Below are 22694 nucleotides of genomic sequence, written 5' to 3'. Positions count from 1 at the left end.
CCCCTGTGGGAGCACACTGACCACCAGGAGGCAGCTCCTGCATTGAGTGTCTGCCCCCTGGTGGTCAGTGCACGTCATAGTGACCTGTGGTTCCGCCATTAGGGTCAATTTGCATATTACCCTTTTATTATATAGGATGGTACTTTTGTTACAATTAATGAAACCATCATTGGTATATTATTCTCAATTAAAGTCCATACTTTACTCATATGTCCTTAGTTTTTACCTGATATTCCCTTTCTGTTCTAGAATACTACATTACATTTACTTTTTAATATAAATAAACCTATCATGTTTCCTTTGGGGTTTCTTACACTGCCTTTGGACTTAGTAAGCTCTTCCCTATCCCAAGTGAGATAACTTTTAGTTGTTTTATGACTTCCTTATCCTTATAACAAACCATTTACTCGACCTGAATTTCTAGACACACTAGTGTAAGATAAGGCTCTAATTTTTTTTTTTTTCAAAACAGCTAACCAGTTGCTCCAGTACTAGTATGAGGTGGGGTATTTTTCTTCCTTAGAAAATGTTTTTATTATTTTGTTGTTGTTGTTTTTAAATCTTTATTTTTGAAAGTATTACAGCCCTAGCTGGTTTGGCTCAGTGGAAAGAACGAGGCCTGCGGACTGAAGGGTCCTGGGTTTGATTCTGGTCAAGGGCATTTACCTTGGTTGCAGGCATATCCCCAGTAGGGGGTGTGCAGGAGGCAGCTGATCGATGTTTCTCTCTCATCGATGTCTCTAACTCTCTCTCCCTCTCTCCCTTCCTCTCTGTAAAAAAAATCAATAAAATATATTTTTTAAAAAAAGAAGAAAGTATTACATATGTTCCCTTTTTTCTCCCACTGACCCCTTATAGTTCGCCCCAACTCCCAGCCCCAGGCCTTTGCCACCCTATTGTCTGTGTCCATGGGTTATACATATATGCATACAAGTTCTTTGGTTGATCTCTTCACATCCACACATCCCGCCTTCCCTCTGAGATTCAACAGTCAGATCTATGCTTCTATGTCTCTGTATCTATTTTGTTTAACAGTTTATTTTGTTCATTAGATTCCATATATGAATGAGATCATGTGATACTTGTCTTTCTCTGATTGGCTTATTTCACTTAGCATAATATTCTCCAGGTCCTTCCATGCTGTCTCAAAGGGTAAGCGATCCTTCTTTTTTTACTGCTGCATAGTATCCCATGGTGTAAACGTACCACAGCTTTTTTAATTCACTCATCTACTGATGGGCACTTGGGCTGTTTCCAGATCTTAGCTATTGTAAATTGTGCTGCTATAAACATAGGGGTGCATACATTCTTTCTTATTGGTGTTTCAGATTTCTTAGGATATATTCCTAGAAGTGGGACCACTGGGTCAAATGGCAGTTCCATATTTAATTTTTTTAGGAAATTCCATACTGTTTTCCATAATGGCTGCACCAGTCTGCATTCCCACCAGGATTGTATTAGGGTTCCCTTTTTTCCACATCCTCACCAGCACTTATTTGTTGATTTATTGATGGTAGCCATTCTCCCATACAGTGGGCTCCTTTTCATTTGGTTGGTATTTTTTTTGCTGTGCAGAAGCTTTTTATTTTTATTTAGTCCCATTTGTTTATTTTCTCCTTAGTTTCCTTTGCCCTGGATGTATCCACAAACATATTGCTATGAAAGATGTGTAAGATTTTGCTGCCTATGGTTTCTTCTAGGATTTTTATGGTTTCACGTCTTATATTTAAGTCTTTTACCCATTTTGAGTTTATTTTTGTGTATGGTGTAAGTTAGTGGTCTAATTTCATTTTTTTCCCATACACCTGAACAATTTTCCCATCACCATTTATTGAAGAGACTGTCTTGACTCCATTGTATGCTCTTGCCTTCTTTGTCAAATATTAATTGAACCTAATCGCTTGGGTCAATTTCTGGGGTCTCTGCTCTGTTCCATTGATCTATATGTCTGCTCTTGTGCCAGTACCAGGCTGTTTTGATTACAGTGGCTTCCAATATAATAAAACCCTAACATGCAAATCGACCAAACGGTGGAACGACCAGCAAAATGGCCGGCTGCTATGATGCGTACTGACCACCAGGGGGCAGACACTCAATGCAGGAGCTGCCCCCTGGTGGTCAGTGCACTCCCACAGGGGAGCGCTGCTCAACCGGAAGTTGGGCTCACGGCTGGCAAGCACAGTGGCGGTGGCGGGAGCCTCTCCTGCCTCAGCTATAGGCAGGTGGAGGAGTGAGAGGTCCCGGACTGCAAGAGCCCCGGACTGTGAGAGGGATGTCTGACTGCTGGCTTAGGCCTGGGGAATCGGGCCTAAGCCAACAGGTGGACATCCCCCAAGGGGTCCCAGACTGCGAGAGGGTGCAGGCAAGGCTGAGGGACCCCCTGCCCACAGTGCACGAATTTTGTGCACCAGGCCTCTAGTTGTACTATAACTTGATATCTGGTATTGTGATTCCTCCAACTTTGTTTTTTTCTCCCAAAATTGCTGCAGCTATTCGGGGTCTGTTTTGTTTCCATATAAGTTTTTGAAGTATTTGTTCTAGATCTATGAAATATGCCATTGGTGATTTAATATGAACTGCATTGAATCTACAAATTTCTTTGGGTAGTATGGACATTTTAATTATGTTAATTCTACCAATCCATGAACATGGTATATTCTTCCACTTGTTTATATCTTTTCCTATCTCTTTTTTCAATGTCCTATAGTTTTCCAAGTACAAGTCCTTTACCTCCTTGGTTAAGTTTATTCCTAGTTGTATTAATTTTTTTGTTGCTATGGTAAATGGGATTGTTTAGTTTCTCTTTTTGATAATTCATTATTGGTGTATAAAAATGCCATTGATTTCTGGGTGTTAATTTTGTATCTGAAGTCCTTGATTAAATCTAGTAGGTTTTTTTTTGTGGAGTCTTTAGGGTTTTGTATGTACAATATCATGTCACCTGTGAATAATGAGTTTTACTTCCTCCTTTCCAATTTGGATGCTTTTTAATGTTTTCTTCTTGTCTGATCACTGTGGCTAGGACTTCCAGTAGTATGTCGAACAGGAGTGGTGAATGCAGACATCCCTGTCTTGTTCCTGTTCTTAGGGAAAATGGTTTTAGTTTTTGCCCATTGAGTATGATGTTGGCTCTAGGTTTGTCATGTATGGTTTTTATGTTGAGGTTATGATCCCTGTATTCACACTTTACTGAGAGTTTTTATAAAAAAATGGGTGTTGGATTTTGTTGAATGCTTTTTCTGCATCTATTGATATGATCATGTGATTTTTGTCTTTCAGTTTGTTTATGTGATGTATCACGTTTATTGATTTGCAAATATTGTAGCAGCCTTTTATCCCTGGAATAAATCCCATTTGGCCATGGTGTATGATTTTTTAAATATATTGCTGGATCTGATTTGCTAATATTTTGTTGAGGATGTTAGCTTATATGTTCATCAGGGATATTGGCCTGTAATTCTCTTTTTTGTATTGTATTTGGTTTTGGAATTATGATAATGCTGGTCTCATAAAAAGAGCTTGGAAGTGTTCCTTCCTCTTGGATTTTTTTTTTTTTTTTTTTGGAATAGTTTGAGAAGTATAGGTGTTACTTCTCCTTTAAATGTTTGGTAAAACTCCCCTGTGAAGCCTTCCGGACCTAGGCTTTTGTTTGCTGGGATTTATTATTATTATTATTACTGCTTCTATTTCCTCAATTGTTATTTATCTATTCAGGCTTTCTAATTCTTCCTGATTCAGTTTTGGAAGATTGTATTTTTCTAGGAATTTGTCCATTTCATCCACATTCTCCAACTTGTTGGCATACAGTTGCTCATAGTATTTTCTTACAATCCTTTGTATTTCTGTGATATAAGTTGTTACTTTTCTGCTTTCGTTTCTGATTTTAATTATTTGGGCCCTCTCTGTTTCTTGATGAGTATGGCTAAAGATTCACCAATGTTTTTTATCTTTTCAAAGAATCAGCTTTTGGTTTCATTGATCTTTTGTTGTGTGTGTGTGTGTGTGTGTGTGTGTGTGTGTGTGTGTGTGTGTGTGTGTGTGTTTAGTCTCTATGTCATTTATTTCTGCTCTAATCTTTATTATTTCCTTCCTTCTACTTACTCTGGACTTTTCTTATTGTTCTCTTTCTAATTTTCTAAGGTGTAGGATTAGATAGTTTATTATCAATTTTTCTTGTTTTGTTTTTGTTTTTTTGAGGTAGGCCTGTAGTGCTATGAACTTCCCTCTCAGGACTGCTTTTGCTGTGTTCCAGAAATTTGGGATTGTTGTGTGTTTTTTCATGTTTCCAGGAAGATTTTGGTTTCTTTCTTGATCTCATTGGTAACCTATTTGTTGTTTAACAACATGCTATTTAGCCTCCATGTGTTTGAATGTTTTTGAGTATTTTTACTGTAGTTGATTTCTAATTTCATTCCATTGTGATCTGAGAAGATGCTTGATATGATTTCAGTCTTCTGGAAATTGTAGAGATTTATTTTGTATCCTAACATGTGGTCTAACTTTGTAATGCATTGAATTGGATTGAATCCATGTGCACTTGAGAAGAATGTATATTCTGTAGCTATGGAGTGAAATGTTCTATAAATGTCAATTAAATCCATCTGATCCAGTGTGTCTTTTAGAGTCACTGTCTCCTTGTTATTTTTTTATCCGGAAGATTTGTTCAGTGAAGTCAGAAGGGTGTTAAAGTCCCCTACTATGATTGTATTGCTGTCGATCTCTCCCTTTAAGTCCTCCAGAAGCTTTTTAATATATATTTAGGTGCTCCTATATTGGGTGCATATATGTTTACCAGAGTTATATCCTCTTGTTGGATTGATCCCTTTAGTATTATGTAGTGACATTATTGTCCTTGTGATGGCCTTCATTTTGAAATCTATTTCATCAGATATGAGTATTGCCACCCCAGCTTTTTTTTTTTTCATTTCCATTTGCATGAAAATGTTGTTTTTACCATGCCTTCACTCTCATGCTGTGTGAGTCTTTTGTTCTGAGGTGGGTCTCTTGTAGACAGCATATATATTTTTTTTAAATCTTTAGTGTTCAGATTACATTTGTTCCTCTTTTTTCCCCCCCCATAACTCCCCTCCTCCCAGTTCCCGCCCCACCCTCCGCCCTCACTCCCCACCCACTGTCCTCATCCATAGGCCCTCACTCCCCATCCACTGTCCTCATCCATAGGTGCACGATTTTTGTCCAGTTTCTTCCCGCATCTCCCATTCCCCTTTCCCCCCCAAGAATAGTCAGTCCATTCCCTTTCTATGTCCCTGATTCATTATAATCACCAGTTCATTCTGTACATCAGATTATTTATTCACTTGGTTCTTAGATTCACTTGTTGATAGATGCATGTTTGTTGTTCACAATTTGTATCTTTACCTTTTTCTTCTTCCTCTTCTTAAAGGATACCTTTCAGCATTTCGTATAATACTGGTTTAGTGGTGATGAACTCCTTTAGCTTTTCCTTATCTGTGAAGCTCTTTATCTGACCTTCAATTCTGAATGATAGCTTTGCTGGATAAAGTATTCTTGGTTGTAGGTTCTTGGTATTCATCACTTTGAATATTTCTTGCCATTCCCTTCTGGCCTGCAAAGTTTCTGTTGAGAAATCAGCTGACAGTCGTATGGGTATTCCCTTGTAGGTAATTGAGTCTCTTTCTCTTGCTGCTTTTAAGATTCTCTCTTTGTCTTTTGCTCTTGGCATTTTAATTATGATGTGTCTTGGTGTGGTCCTCTTTGGATTCCTTTTGTTTGGGGTTCTCTGCGCTTCTTGGACCTGTAAGTCCATTTCTTTCACCAGGTGGGGGAAGTTTTCTGCCATTATTTCTTCAAATAGGTTTTCAATATCTTGCTGTCTCTCATCTTCTGGCACCCCAATTATTCTGATGTTTGTACGCTTGAAGCTGTCCCAGAGGCTCCTTACACTATCTTCGTATTTTCGGATTCTTTTTTCATTTTGCTTTTCCGGTTGGGTGTTTTTTGCTTCTTCGCATTTCAAATCTTTGGCTTGATTCTTGCGCTCCTCTGGTCTGCTATTGGGTGTCTGTATAATATTCTTTATTTCAGTCCGTGTATGCTTAATTTCTAGTTGGTTCTTTATCATAGCATCGAGGGTCTCATTAGTTTTCGTGACTCTCTCCTCAAGTTTATTGACAGCTTCTAGCACATTTTTGCAAGCCCTCAAAATTGCGATTTTTAGCTCTATATCCTCCATTTCTGTCATGTTTTTTTGTCTCCGCATTTTTTATGCTTTCTTGGTGCACCCCCTAGTGGTCTTTGTGCGCAGTCTTGTTCTAGTTGAGCCTTGATTGTTGTAGTTAATACTAGAGGGATTTGACCACCAGGCCGACTGGCTGTGTGAATCAGCTGTGTCTGCCGCGGAAAACTTCTGTCCTCTGGGGAGGTGCTAATCTAGCCTTTGCCTGAGGCGATCCGGCAAATGGCTCTGCGCAGGGCTTGGGCGGGGCGGGCTCAACAGGGCGGGCGGAGGGAGCCGTTATGGTGCCCTCAGTCCTGTTCCCAGAGGCTCTGCTTCTCAGAACCCCCGGAACCGCTGCAAACCTCGGAGGGAAAGCTGCCTTCCAACTGATGCCAGACACTCCCGCTTCTCCCGTTTGGGTCCGAGTCCCCAGCGATTCGCCCGTATCTGGAGCTCAGAGTCTGAGACTCCCCCCTGACCGAAAACGACAACCGCGCTCTCAGCCACCAGCCCGCTTTGCGCGCGCACCTCCGCACCTGAGTATTTTCCACACTGCGCCTCCTCTGAGCCTCGGTGTGCTGTTATTTTTCCTTCTAGTTGAAGAGTCTCTCCTCAGCCAGCTTTCCTGTGGTTCTGGGTGATGTCCGTTCCGTCTTTTAGTTGTATTTTTGAAGTGGTTGTTTGCGGCAGCAATCTCCGGTGTTTACCTATGCCGCCATCTTGGTCTCTCCGACAGCATATATTTTGGTCATGTTTTCATATCCATTCAGCTATCCTGTGTCTTTTGATTGGAGCATTTAATCCATTTACATTTAAGGTTATTATTGATTATTGCCATTTTAATTCTTTTTAAAATATATTTTTATGAATTTCAGAGAGGAAGACAGGGGGAGAAATAGAAACATCAATGGTGAGAGAGAACCATTGATCAGCTGCCTCCTGCACGCCCCCTGCTGGGGATTGAGCCTGCAACCCGGGTATGTGCTCTTGACCAGAATAGAACCTGGGACCCTTCAGTCTGCAGGCCGATGCTCTATCCACTGGGCCAAACCGGCAAGGGCCCATTTTAATTCTTTACGCCTATGTTTCTCTCAATATATATTTCTTCCCATTACAGCAGTCCATTTAGCATTTCTTGCAGTGCTGGTTTGGTTGTGATAAACCCCTTTAGCCTTTTTTTTTTTTTGGTCTGGGAAGCTCTTTATTTAACCATCTATTTTTGAATGATAGCCTTGCTGGATATAGTCATCTTGGTTTCAGATCCTTGCTTTTCTTTTTTTTTCTTAATATATTTTTATTGATTTCAGAGAGGAAGGGAGAGAGAGATAGAAACATCAATGATGAGAGATTATCATCGATTGGCTGCCTTCTCCACACCCCACATTGGGGATCAAGCCCACAACCCAGGCATGTGCCCCTGACCGGAATTGAACCTGGGACCCTTCAGTCCACAGGCCGACGCTCTATCCACTCAGCCAAACCAGCCAGGGAAGATCCTTGCTTTTCATTACTTTGACTACTTCATGCCATTCCCTACTGGCCTGTAGTTTCTGATGAGAAATCAGCTGGAAGCCTTATAGGAACTCCTTTGTAGATAACAACTTGCTTTTCTCTTGCTGCTTTAAGATTCTCTCTTTGTCTTTAATTTTTGGCATTTTAATTATGATGTGTCTAGGAGTGGGCCTGTTTGGGTTCTCCTTGCTAGGGACTCTCTGTGCCTCTTGAACTTGTGTGACTTTCCTTCACCAGGTTAGGGATGTTTTCTGCCATTATTTCTTCCAACATGTTCTCTATCCCTTGCTCACTTTCTCCCCCTTCTGGCACTCCTATTATGCAAATATTGTTACATTTCATGTTGTCCCACAGCTCCCTTAAGCTGTCCTCCTGTTTTTTGTTTTTTTCTTTTTTGTTCTCTGATTGAATGATCTTTTTTCTACTGTCTTCTAATTCACCGATCTGATCCTCGGATTCCCATCATCTGCTGTGTATTCCTTCCATTGTGTTCTTTATTAGTGCTATGTCATTCTTCATAGTTACTATATGTTTTCTCATGCTGTTGAGCATCTTTGCCATCATTATTCTGAACTCTGACAGGCTACATACTGTATGATACTCTGGAAAAGGCAAAACTATGGGGATAGTAAAAATATAAGTGATTTCTAGGGATTGGGAGAAGAAGGGGATAAACAGGTAGAGCCCAGAGGATCTTTAGGGCAGTAAAACTATTTTAAATCTTTTTTTAATTTGAAACACGTTTCCTTCTAAGTGACCTAGTGTGGGTATAAATAAGGTTGGCCATGAACTGACTGCCTTTGAAGTCAGGTGATTAGTATATGGGGGTTATTATCCTATTGTCCCTACTTTTGCTAATTGTAAATTTTCTATAATTAAAGATTTAAAATCTCACTTCCTCAGAGGCTTTCTTTAACCACCCTATCTAAGGTGGATTAACTCTGCCCATGATTTTCTAGCACAGCATCCTATTTTCTTTATAGCACTTATCATGATGGTATTTTATATATTTACTAATTTATTTATTTCCACTAGAATTTAGTTTCCATAAGAATAAAAACTCTCTGCCTTGTTCACTGCTTAACTGTAGGGTTGAGGCTGGCACACACGGTGCTCAGTAAATCTCTGTTGCACAGAAGGATAGATGGAGAGATGGCAGGACTAAAGGATAGAAGCACAGGTTGGGGCAAGAACGAATATAAAAATACACTTATAACAACACCCTCACCAACAATACCAGAAAAGGGGAACCTTGAAAGGAGAGGAGATTCAATTATCAACCCCTGGGGTCTTTGGAGCCAGGAGACTTCCGGTTTAATTGTTTCTCCAACTGTATGAGAAAAATAAACTAGATTTTTTTTTAGTCATGAACCCTTTCTTTGAATGAAATCTCCTGAAACCACCCAATATGTAAAATAGAAACACGTGATAGTCAAAAGCAGATTTATTATTCTAGTCTAGTTTCAAAAACAGAACAAGAAAATCATCCAGTGGTTATGAGGAATCCAGAAAAACCTGTCCCAGTAATGCCAACTTCGAGGTAAAGGGCTGACTAGGGCAGCTGAGAAGTGGGATTCGCTGCTTGGTAGGCTTCTTCTCCCTTACCCCATCATGGTTTTCAGCTGAGGAGAATGTTCCTGGCCCTGCTGGGGGTTTCCATGGCCCTGAGCTTATCGTTGTTTTCTGAAATCTTGATCTACCCTGTTTGAGAGAGTAGAATTCCTTCATCAAGCCCTCCACTTCCCACTGCTCTTCCTTCAGCCTCCGGCAACAGTGCAGAGCAGCAGGGTCAATGGGGTGTGCTTCTGTGTTGAAGATGTATCCCCCAGCCCCCAGGATGCACTCCCCATAGGGGGTGATCACTGCATCGAAGGTGGAGCCATTGTTGTGAATAAAGTTGGTTGGGTCAAACAGAAGGTAGAGGTATTTCACAGTCTCGGCCAGGAAGAAAGACTCCATGCGGTTGTCAAGCTTGTGGTCTCGCAGATCTTTGATCTGCCGCGAGGGAGAGGAGAGCAAGTCAGAAGAATATCCCAGTGTAGCAGAAAGGGTCAGGGGACCTCGTTAGGAATTCCTGGCCTGCCACTAAGCAGCTGAGGGCCTTTGGGCAAATTATTACCACAACTTCCAACTGGGCTTCCTGCTTCCATTCTTACCCTAAAGTATATTTCTATCACAAGTCTTACTATCACTCATCCACAGAAAACCTCCAGTTGATCCCTCATTTCACAGAGATTAAAAACCAAAGGACAGGGCCTAACAGGTCCTTGGTGGTCTGGCCCCTCCCTCCCTGACCACTCTGTCCCTTGCTCTTGCAAGTCCAGCCACAAGGCCTTTCTGTTCTGTGAGCCAACAAGCACACTCCCAACCCAGGTTCTTTCAGTCTGGAGTACTCTTCCTTCAGACATCCTCATAGCTTGCTCCCTCACTTCTTCCCAGTCTCCGCTCAAATGCTCCCTCTTCAGAAAGGTCTTCCTTGATCCCTACCTGACCTGACAATTCCTATTCCCTTTATCGTACCCTTTTGTGACTATAAACACAGATCTAATCATCCCCTTTAATGACATTGTAAAAACATAGCATCATTTACTTAGCTAATCTTCTTGATGGCATTAGAGTGGCCACCAGGTTTTTGCTATTGTAAACAACTAATTAGGAGTCTTATAAAGAAAATTTCATACTGAGTTTATGCCATAGATGAGTAAGTTTACTTGCTGCAAACATTTATTTCTAGCTTCTCAGAATTCGTAATACATTTTTTAAACAAAAAAATGTAACTAAAATACGAACTTAATGTACCAAGAATTATTATTCTCTTGTCTATTTGACAAAGGCCAAGGAGTCAGATGCCTGTTCACATCATTCGCCTTGGAAGACTTCCAAAGGGCTTCATTTTCATGGAAATAAGTTGAGCATTCCTAAAAGGCCCCAGTGGGTTTATCCACTTTGGCTTTTCACACGATACAACATATTGGAAACTAAAACATATCCATTGCTTTACTTCCACCCTAAATATATATGTCTTGTTTTTAAACATATGTATTTATGTTCTACTTATAGAATATAATCACATATAATTTTGAAAAGAGTGTTTTTTTGTTTTGTTTTTAATCCCTTACCCTAAAAAAACAAAAAACAAAACATCTGTAGGCTTTTTGGTGAGTTTTCTTCCAGACTATTTTCTTACACATCTGGTTTTCAAATATCTGTCATGACTATTTACATCTTGCCTGCTGGGTCCTCTAAGGATGTGACATGGCTCTCACTCTTGACCCTTTCAATGCATTCTCCACAGTGATCTTTCTAAAATAACATCGGATTAAGTCACTGCTGTGCAGTAAATTCTACCAAGGCTTTCCATTGCAGGCAGAACAAAAGCCGAACTCCTCCCGTGGCTTATACAAAGCCCATCGTGATCCAGGCCCTGCCTACCTCTGGGACACGACCTCCTCCCACTTTCTTCCTTGCTCACTTCAGTCCAGCCACACTGGCCTTCTTTCTGTCTCCCAGATACTCATTCATGGTTTTCCCTATAAAATGTTGGTCCAGGGCTTGGTCTTTCTTTTTCACTATAATCCTCAGCCTAGCACAGTGCCTGGCCCATGAAAAGACATTCAATAAATATCTGTGAGACTAGTAAGGCTGTTTCATTAAGGATCCCCAGGCTTAAATATAAGGCTACAGGCCTCTGAATTTCCCTTCTAGAATCCATTTTATAGACCTTTCACAAAACTCACCCTTGCAAGCCTATTCCAATAGCTAAAGAATCTCTGATACAGATAGAATGCCAAGGTCATGGAGTCAAGACTCCAGGAACTAATACTAGTTCCACTTCTACTAACTATGTGACCTTTAGCAAGGCTCTGAGCTTCTGTTCCTCAGTCTCCCCCTCCATAAGATAAAGGACATCTCCATGTACATCTCTAAGGCCCCTTTCCAGTGCTAATATTCCAGAACTCCCAATGTTCCACCCTTAAAGAGGCTCTTTAATAGCAGGGAGACATTTCCCAATTCTTGAAACCATGAAAACACTTACTGTTGCAAATCCACATTCCACCTTGCTGATTTTTTCAATGGACTCCACAGCATCTCTTCCAAGTTCTAAGAGGGTGGGATCCCCCGTAGCACGGTAGAGGTACATGGCGCTCTCAATGAGTTCTGCAAAATCCGATGCAAACCCTCCTTAGCCAGTGGCTGATCAAGGAAGGTTCGAGCCCACGTAGGGTAGTGAGAGACTTGTCCCCTCCATACCTTGTCTAGAGGGCCCCCACTAGGAGGAACATGGGAGAACTCACTCAATGCTGAGTTTTCAGAGCCTATTGGCCCAAAAGCCTGAAGCTTAGTGGAGACCAGACAAAGGAAGAAACAGGCAGCCAGTCTCCGGGACAGAGGAAGTAGCAGAGACAGCTGCCTCTCTCCCAGTGTCTGTTCCCTTACTTAGTATCTGTGGCGCCTTCCTTAGTAATAGAATCCCTAATTTCTGCCAAGTACATGGCTGCCAAGACTAACAACCATTCCCAGCAGCCAGGTGTGGGGTTAGGGCTCCTGATACCATAGAGAGCCATAGATAAGGCCAGAACATGAAAGAGAAATATTTCTATCTTAATGAAGCTACTACGCGTTTGTTTGTTTTTTCTGTCACTCATACCCCAACCTAATCCTAAAACCTAAAGAGTATGGGCTTATCATTATAAGGCCCTTTCTGAGATGGGATGGAATAAAACACAAAGGCCAACATATTCAAGAGCCAATCTTCAATCCTAGTGAGGATGCAGCCATCAGTTCACATGCTCAGAACAAGGCAACAGTCTTGCCCTAGTCTATACAACTGGAATTTGATGTTCACACATGGGCCCCATCTGAAGATAATTATTAACCAAGAGGAGTTGGTCCAAATGAGAATATTTATTCTGAAGGAAAGAAAACCCAGGAAAATGTGCTTATTGCTTTCAAATATCTGGAGAGCTATTATGGAAATGACTTCTAGGGTGGCCCCAGTGGGTGGAAACTACCGTTTGGTAGATTGTTCTACTTCTTTACCTGCCTTTTCTCAGAGAGGAAAGAACTCTCTCCTTCCTATACCAACCTCTCTTCCTGATTATGCCCTTCCGTTTCCTCCTTGATCAGCACTTTCCTCTCTTTTGATTTATTACTACAAACTCTATTTCTTTTCTTTTTCTTTTTTTCAGAGAAAAGATCTCTGCCTATCTCCCCAGTTTTCTCCTCCTTTTCCCTCCTGTACCCCAAAGGCCTCTGGACAATTGCTAATCTAATTGCTCATTTTACGACAGACTGTGTCCACTGGTAGGTGAACACACTATGTGTGTTTAAGGAAAGAAACCAGTGCTGTTCTGGGAAGTCCTCCCGTCTGTTTCTAGCAGCTGGCTGGGTCAGTGCTCCCAGGCCAGCCAATGGTTTTCTCTTCCTCACACATGGGCCTACATTTGCTAGTAATTGCTTTAATTTCCTGTATATGCAGCCAACTCTCTAGAACAGCGGTTCTCAACCTGTGGGTCGCGACCCCTTTGGCAGTCAAACGACCCTTTCACAGGGGTCGCCTAAGACCATCCTGCATATCAGATTTTACATTACGATTCATAACAGTAGCAACATTACAGTTATGAAGTAGCAACGAAAATAATTTTATGGTTGGGTCACAACATGAGGAACTGCATTTAAACGGCCAGAAGGTTGAGAACCACTGTTCTATGGAGTCAAAGCGGCCAATTTGCTCTTCCCACCGGCTGTTTTACTCCCTCTTCTGTTCCCTCTCCACAATTCCCATAACAATCCCAATGGCGTAGAGAATGCCAGAATGGGCAGAAGTCACTAGAAGGCCTGTCCCACGGCTAAAAGGCATTCAAGGGGGAAGGTGTGTGAAGTCTAGGACAGTAGTAGGGTAACCTATTCTGGGGTGGGGATGACTATGTGTGCTGACTAAGCTTCATTCCTCTGTCCCCCATTCCCTTTTCCTCCTCATGACGTTGAATTTTCCTGCAGTGACTCAGAGAATCAGAGCTGGACAGGAACTTACGAGTTTTATCTAGTGTGCAGTCCCTTCCTTCTCTGCTTCATCTTGATTTCTGAGCTGTAAGTGAGGAGGTGGAAGAACCCAGATGATTCATTCCTACCTAAAGTCCATCCCATTTCTTACTATGGAAGCATAGTGTATCTGACCCACTGACTTGGGAAGTTTGCCTACACTTCTGAAATCTTGATGGCAGGAACTCAAAAGGAGTCAACCTGGCTTTTCCCATCTCACTCACTTGCTCCAGTTTGAAAGATCACTAAGATTTAGTTAGGAGACCTGGATTCCAGTCCTAGCTCCTATACTTACAGCCTTGGGCAATCCATTTCAAACCCCCAGGCCTCAGTCTTCTATGCAAAAAGATGAGGATAAATAATTCCTAGCAAGAAAACCACCCAGAGCCACTGGAAGAGTCAGATGGGGGGCTCTGAGGGGGAAATGGACTTGTGAACACTTGTGAGGCATGTTAACTTCTAAAGACATGAGGATATGGGGTCCTGAGAGCCAAACCCAATGGCCAGAGATGCTGCTTACCTGGCCGAAGTGGGTAACCCTCTCGCTTCTCCACTGTGTATCCCTGAGGAATGTTGTAGAATTCTGGGAGCCCCCCAAACTGCTTCCACACAGTGTAGTAGTTAAGGAAGGTCCTCATGGCATTGTCAATGTCCCCGATGAGGCTCTGTAGGAGAGAACTGGTTGTCAGGCAGACAGCCACCAGGTATAAAACCCCACAACCTCAGGGAAAAGAAAAGTAAAAGCTTTAGAGCTAAAAAGGCCTGCAATCAAACCCTGGGCTGGCCATTTACTCACTCCAACCAGATACTTACCTTCTCTGAGCTTAATCTATAAGATATAAAATGTAATATATCTCATACATTGTGGGGAGGGACAGAGGTTGTACACAAAGTCCCTGACTGCCAGTACGTGCTAACTCAATGCTGGACTCTAACAGTTTTTAAATAGGTAAGTCAGCTATTCGGTTCAAAATCTTAAGAATAGGAAAAAGTCTCAGTCCCACCCTATACCCCAGCATATAACCGTTTTGTATTAGTTTGTAAACATAAGCAAATATGTATGAGTACATATTATTTCCCCCACATTTAATATAGCTGATTAATTAGACTGTTCTGCAGTTCCCTTTATTCATTTAACATATCTTGATCTTTTCTACATAAAAGCTCCCTCTTCCTATTGCATAGAATTCCATTGCTTGGACCATAATTTAATTAGCTCCTTATGAATAGGCCATTGGCTTGGTTATAATATTTTGCTCTATCAATGTTGCAATAAATAACTTTGAACATATGTCACCTCAAACATATGCAAAGTGTATCTGTAAGATAAACTTCCAGAATTAGGATTGCTGGATCAGGGAACATATGCATTTGTAATTTTACTATCTGTTACTAAGTAGATATTAATATTCACATAAGCTCACAGGGAAACAGCTGACCTTTCTAAATATGCAGTTTTTGAAATTTATATATATATATTTAATTGATTTCAGAGAGGAAAGGAGAGGGGGAGAGAAATAGAAACATCAATGATGAGAGAAAAATCATTGATTGACTGCTTCCTGCACGGCCCACACTGGGGATCAAGCCCAAAACCCAGGCCTATGCCCTGACTGGGAATTGAACCATGACCTGCTGGTTCAGAGATCGATGCTCAACCACTGAGTCATGCTGAGTAGGCCAGCTGACCTTCTTGACATCTCCACTGGATATCTCAGGGATAGGACAAACTTGACTTTTCCCAAGCAAGATTCTTGGTTCCCTCACTTTTCCACAAAGTTGTCTTCCTACTCCTGCCTCTTTTCTTTCTAGTTAATGGTACCAGCGTCTACTGAGTTACTCCAGCCAGAAACCTGGTGGTTGACCTTGACTCCTCCTCATCCCCACCCCACATCCATTCCATCAGCAATTCTTGTCAATTCCATCTCCCAAAACATCAAGATTTTTCTCTTTATCTCTAGAGCCACCACTTGGTCTGGTCACTAGCAGACCAGACTGTGATGACCTCAAAAGCCCCCTCCCACCACTTGTCCTCTTGCCCTCTCCAACCCACTGTCCCCAAGACAGCCAGAGTAACTGTCTTACTACACACTCCAGACCTCAGGGCTTCCTACAGGAGCAGCATAGAACTGAGATGACTCACCGTGGTCCTCAAGGCCCTACACAATCTGGTCACTGCTGACCTTCCATCCATTGATCTTTTCCTTCCCTGGACTATGGCCACATTGCTTTTCTTTGTTTCTGATAAACACCCAACTCTTTCCTGCCTCAGGACCTTCACACAAGATATTTCCTCCCCCTGAAACATCATTTCCCGTGCCTAATTCTTCAAGTATAGACTTTAATATCATCACATCTGAGAAGCTTTCTTGTCTAAAGTTGGTCCCCATTCAATATTCTATTTTAGCCTCTAATTTGTTTCCTTCATTTGCAGTTTTATTATTTTATCTATGTATCTGTTTTAAGTTTTTCTTTGTGTCTCGCCCCCATAAACTTCATGAGGGCAGCAGGGCCTGGAACACAGAAGGTATTCAAATATTTGCTAAGTAAGCGAATGAACAAATTTAACATCTCTAAGTCTCCTTTCTTCATTTGTGAATCAATACTTAGCTCAGTATGTTGTGATGATTCTGAGTAAAGCGCCTGACACATAAATCATTTTTTCATACATATTATGTACTACTTAAAAATAAGAGAGCCCCCACAACTCATTAAGAAATACCTTTCCAACAAAATTGCTTTTAGGTTTTATAATTATTTATTAAAATATTGTAAGCTATTAATGATGTTCTAATCATTTATAAATTAATAATAACTAAATCCAGAAGAAAACAAATTGAATACTCAGAGCCTATGGTCACAGGGAATTTTTTAATGTTTTTAATTTCTATGTACTATATTCAAATTTTGTTACAGAGACATAGGATAGAGTATCAATAAAATTTTTCAGCATAAACTATAATAATTAGGATTAAATTCTGTTGGGGCCTAGAGTGGAAATATGAGTTCAAGGAGAAAAGGGAATGGATGGTATACAACTATTCAAACACGTAAGATAACAAATATCCAAGGGGCACTTTAGTTTTTCAAAATTCTTCTAGAGGGGCACTTAAGCAATAAAATTTGAGGATCCTAAGAGAACTGGCCAATATTTAATATTATCAACTAGAGGCCCGATGCACAAAATTAATGCATGGGTAGGGTCCCTAGGCCTGGCCGGCGATCAGAGCTGATCGGGGCCTTCCTTCCCTGGCTGCTGATCGGGGCCTTCCTTCCCTGGCTGCTAGCCAGGGCCTTCCTTCATTCTGTGCCGCCCCCTGACGGTCAGCACATGTCATAGCGAGCAATCGAATTCCCGATCTCCTGGTCAAACTCCCGAGGGGACACTTTGCATATTAGTCTTTTATATATATAGATAAGTTCTCTCTGAGCCTGTTACCCTATCTGTTTAATAAGAGGGCTGGCTAAAAGTACATAATGGGGGACTAGTTAAATAAATTACAGTCTCCCTATTCAATGGAATACATGCAGCTGTTTCAAAAAGGTAAAACTAGCCTTGGCCGTAATGGCACACTGTTTGGAGCATCAGCACACACACCAAAAGGTTGAGGGTTTGATTCCCGGTCAAGGGGACATGCCTGGATTGCAGGTTTTGGGGCAACCAATTGATGTGTCTCTCTCACATTGATGTTTCTCTCCCTTCCCCTCTCTCTAAATATCAATGGGGAAAAATATCATTGGGTGAGGATTAACAACAATAGCAAAAAAAGGTAAAACTAAATATGTGATATCAATAAAGGATGATCTCTAAGATATAATCAGTGAAAAAAGAATATGTATATGTCCTATATATAGAAAGAAAAAAGAGGGATATAAATATTCATATATTTATGGATATGGATTTTTGGAAAGATATACAGAACACAGATAATAGGGGCTGGATTAGGGAAAGAGTCTGAAGGTGGGTGCTTAAGACTTACTTTACAAGGTATTCCCTATTGCACTTTTCAAATTTACCACTACATCCATGTTATTACCTTTTCTTTAAATTAAAAAAAACACACACTAATTTATAAAAATATTTTGGTACACCTAGGGGTTTGATTAGATGGGCTCTAAAATCCCTTCCAGCTACAGCTGTGACCTGTTTGGCTCAGTAGATAGAGCGTCAGCCTGCGGACTGAAAGGTCCCAGGTTTGATTCCGTCAAGGGTATGTACCTTGGTTTTGGGCACATCCCCAGTGGGAGGTGTGCAGGAGGCAGCTGATCGATGTTTCTAACTTTCTATCCCTCTCCCTTCCTCTCTGTAAAAAATCAATAAAATATATTTTTTTAAAAATCCCTTCCAGCTACAAGTCTCAGACTGTGTAATAGAAAAACAAAATGATGTCAGACACAGCAGTCCCAGCTGTTTTCACGCCCTTTCTCAGGCCCGCTGTCAAGAATGAGGAGGTTTGACAGAAATGTCCAGTGGAGAAACAGCTGTGGCCAATGTCTGTTACTGCCCAGCCTGGAAAGACACTCTCTACCTTATATTAACAACAATCCATAGCAAACTGGAAGTTAGGTTCCTGAAACCTTAAAGCTCCCCTTGGAAAATTTAGTGAGACAGAATCTTAAATCTCTCTTCCATTCCCAAGCCATCCCTCCAAAAAAAGTACTCAAGCAACTAAACTATCTTCTTTGACTTTTACATCAGCATGAGCTTGCTTTGCCAGTTCCATAGGAAAATGACCACCCTCTCTGATCATTCCTACCTGAAGACCAGGCCAGTAGGCCTCCAAGGACTGGAAGACTGGCATGGACACAGTCCCCTTGTACATCTGCACCCACAGGTACCAGTCATCAAAGCGGGTATAATTCCGAATGGCTTTGTTGTATTCTGCAGTGGAGATGGAATAATGGACATGTCAGTGATTAGGGAGACAACAGGCAGCCCTTGGCAACAGAAGCATGGACTTAAACTTTTGAAGAATTATATATGATGGTCTAGCCTCAAAGCAGGCTAGGATGTAATGAGGCAGAGAGGAAGAAGCATGGAGTCTAGAGTCAAACTTCCAGGCTCAAATTTTAGCTCCAGCTTTACCACTTGCTAGCTGTGACTTTAGGCAAGTTTTTCCCTCTTAAGCCTCAGGTTCATTGTCTGTAAAGTAGGGAGAGTAATGTTATATATCTCATAGGGTTGTTCAGTCAGTTATTCATCCAACAATATTTACTGAGCACCTTCTATATGCCAGGAACCCAGAGCTGGCAAACAAGACTAAGAAAGCTCTCAGCCCTCAGGGAGCTTACATTCTACTGGGAACTTTAACTAATACCTCCCCCTAAATTGTAAATCCATGAGGGCCAGGACTTTTTTTTTTATTGGTTTCAGAATCCCCAACACTAAGATAGTATATAATATTGATATTGATATATATTAAAGAGAGAGAGAGGAACACAGAGGGAGAGAGAAAAAAAGAGAAACATTGATGTAAGAGAGAAACATCAATCAATTGCCTCCCACAGGCACCCGACCAGGAATCGAACCCAACACCTGAGTATGTGCCCTGATCAGGAATTGAATTGGCAACCTTTTAGTGCATGGGACAACACTCAACCAATTGAGCCACATCGGCCAGGGTGATAGTCATAATAAATATGCATAATACTATCTGAATGAAGCATCAAATACACATGCAAATAAATAAGAATCTCAAATAGTGTTGTAAGGAATAAATAAAATAGTCTATGTTCAGTGCTTGGCACAGTGCTTGACACATCAATGGTACTCAAATATTTGCTGAACAAATTAATGGTAGCTATAGTAACAATTATTAGGTGTCCAACAATTCCTCAATGTCATTATTATTAGTGTCTAAGAGCCCGGAGGGTAAAATGTTTGTATTCAACAGGCATTAATCTATGCCCTACCTCATGCAAATCATTGTGGGAAATGCAAAGATGAATATGGCACGGATGCTGGAACTGGATGACAGTTGACTGTAAGAGAGAGGCTGAAGGCCATAAATTCTGAGGAAGGCTTAAGCTACTTCTTGGCAAGGTGACATTTAAGCTGGGCCTTGAAGGGTAACTAGAACTTTGGCACATGAAGAAGGAAAAAAGTGATAGTCATAATAAATATGCATAATACTATCTGAATGAATGAAGCATCAAATACACATGCAAATAAATAAGAATCTCAAATAGTGTTGTAAGGAATAAATAAAATAGTCTATGTTCAGTGCTTGGCACAGTGCTTGACACATCAATGGTACTCAAATATTTGCTGAACAAATTAATGGTAGCTATAGTAACAATTATTAGGTGTCCAACAATTCCTCAATATCATTATTAGCCTGGAGGGTAAAATGTTTATATTCAACAGGCATTAATCTATGCCCTACCTCATGCAGAGCATTGTGGGAAATACAAAGATGAATATGGCATGGATGCTGGAACTGTGGATGACAGGTGACTGTAAGAGAGAGGCTGAAAGCCATAAATTCTGAGGAAGGATTAAGCTACTTCTTGGCAAGGTGACATTTAAGCTGGGCCTTGAAGGGTAACTAGAACTTTGGCACATGAAGACAGGAAAAAAGGTATTCCAGGCAAAGGAAACACATGTGCAATGGCCAAGAAATAAGATCTCCAGGGCCATACACAGAGAACGCAGTACGGTTCAGCTGGCTCTGGGCAAGACGGTGACAAGAGGTGTAGTGGGCATCGCGTGGACAGTGCACGTCCATGACGGCTTTGAATGCAGACTCAGGTATTCAGGACTGATTCTCTAGGCACTTGGGAGCAACTGAAGGTTTATAAATAAACCACATGTCAATAGGAACAATCATGGGGAAAGCCCCCTTATCCTGCCTTTACCTAGGAACATAGCCATGAGCTTCTTATCCTGCAGCAGGATGGCTCCTTTCACCAGGTACTCAAAGTAGGAGTCCACACCAGCCCCGATGCCTGCGTCCTGGGCCACCCACTTGCCAGTGAGCACGTCGATGTGGTTGCCAACCTAGGAGAGAGGAAGATAGTACCAAGAGAGGGGCCAAAACAAAACAAGCATCTCCCCACACCCCTTACTGCCTAGTGAGATGCAAGGCTGGACCATGGCCAGCTTTCCTCCATATCTGTACAGTGGAGGTGCATGTCATGCATATTTATGAGGACTTAATATCCACAATGAAAAAGAACAATGATTTGGAGGTTTATGCCCTATCTAGAGTGAGTGTGAGGTGGGAGATAAGAACTTGCTGTTCCCACAATCTGTCTCAGATTTATCAGAACTCTGCATGTGATTACAGTGTCTAAATACACAAGACATACTTTACATATTTCCATAAGTCAACTCAGGGAGTACAACCAAGAAACCGGTAGAGTGGTTGCTTGTAAGGAGAGGAAAGGGGCAGGATTCAGAGGACACTTCACAGATATCACTGGGTACCTTTTTTGTATCCTTTGACTTGTACACCATGTGACTTGTAAAACCATTTTAAAATAAAATATAAATTATTTTTCTTTTTTAAATCATATTTCTTTTTAAAAATATATATTTTTTATTGATTTCAGAGAGGAAGGGAAAAGGAAAGAGAGACAGAAACATCAATGTGAGAGAGAATACAACCAAGAAACCGGTAGAGTGGTTGCTTGTAAGGAGAGGAAAGGGGCAGGATTCAGAGGACACTTCACAGATATCACTGGGTACCTTTTTTGTATCCTTTGACTTGTACACCATGTGACTCGTAAAACCATTTTAAAATAAAATATAAATTATTTTTCTTTTTAAAATCATATTTCTTTTTTTAAAAAATATATTTTTATTGATGTCAGAGAGGAAGGGAAAAGGAAAGAGAGACAGAAACATCAATGATGAGAGAGAATCATTGACCGGCTGCCTCTTGCATCCCTCCACTGGGGATCAAGCCCACAACCCGAGCATGTGCCCTGACTGGGAATCGAACTATGACCTCCTGTTTCATAGATTGACGCTCAACCACTGAGCCATGCTGGCTGGGCAAGTTTCACTTTTCAAGCTGACTTAGAACTAGTCTTTGCATAAAAATGTGCCTCTACCTGAATCACTTTCAGTCAATAGTCTTTATAAGTTACAACAATTCAGCAAAGGAGATATTAATACATCATCATCACTACTGGAGCAACTGAGGATCAGATAGGTTGAGTGACTTGCTCAGGGTCACACAGTTTTGATGAAGCAAGGTCTGGGCTCAAACCAAGTTCTGACTAAAGCTAATGCTATTTCCTGGACAGCTTTGGCTCAATTACTGTAAGTTTCACTGGATTATCCAGTTTAGGAGCTGAAACCGACTTTAGAGATCAACTGGCCCAAGTGTGTTAAGTTTCCATGGGTTAATAGGTATTAGACAGGAAAGGGAAGCTCTGGGGTCATATGGTTTGGTAAATGTTGAGTTAAGCAAAGTTAATAGATTTATTTATCATAGGATTTAATAACCTTTAACCTGCTCATGTTCATTATGACTCTCCAAAAAAAAAAAATACTATATATAGAATTCCCAAACTTAATTGACTGGTAATCATTTTTTCATGGAATGACCATTCATAATCTCTCAGACCTGACAATCTAAGGTCACCAAATGAGTCAGGGGCATAAAGCATATAACCCACTCCTTAGCAATTGGAGAAATTCAAAAAGTCATTGCTTAACACACAGCCCCTTTTCCCCATAGAGTTTGTTCTCTCATGCTCTCTTTCCCTCTGTGCCAGAATATGAATTGGATGCTTGGTCTACTTTCAGTGTCATGAGCCTGAGTCAGTGATGGCGAACCTATGACACGTGTGTCAGTGGTGACACGCGAACTCATTTTTTGGGTTGATTTTTCTTTGTTAAATGGCATTTAAATATATAAAATAAATATCAAAAATATAAATCTTTGTTTTACTATGGTTGCAAATAGCAAAAAATTTCTATATGTGACAC

The 22694-nt window shown here is 41.0% G+C and overlaps 1 protein-coding gene across 1 annotated transcript in view; it reads right to left on the bottom strand.

The window, feature by feature from the left end:
* Positions 1-9137: 9137 nt before the first annotated feature.
* EDEM2 (ER degradation enhancer, mannosidase alpha-like 2) overlaps positions 9138-22694 on the bottom strand; it is a 32686-nt gene continuing 19129 nt past the window's right edge. The window contains exons 7-11 of the mRNA XM_005879771.2: positions 20612-20753; positions 18511-18635; positions 14274-14418; positions 11748-11869; positions 9138-9706 (exon numbers count right to left, since the gene is read on the bottom strand). Coding sequence (XP_005879833.1) covers positions 9206-9706; positions 11748-11869; positions 14274-14418; positions 18511-18635; positions 20612-20753 — 1035 coding nt within the window. The 3' untranslated portion in view covers positions 9138-9205. The remainder of the gene's footprint in view (positions 9707-11747; positions 11870-14273; positions 14419-18510; positions 18636-20611; positions 20754-22694) is intronic.

The sequence above is a fragment of the Myotis brandtii genome, unplaced genomic scaffold (assembly GCF_000412655.1).
Source record: "Myotis brandtii unplaced genomic scaffold, ASM41265v1 scaffold61, whole genome shotgun sequence".
NCBI lineage: Eukaryota > Metazoa > Chordata > Mammalia > Chiroptera > Vespertilionidae > Myotis > Myotis brandtii.
Note: the sequence above shows the minus strand (reverse complement) of the source record. Positions and strands in the feature narration are given on the sequence as shown.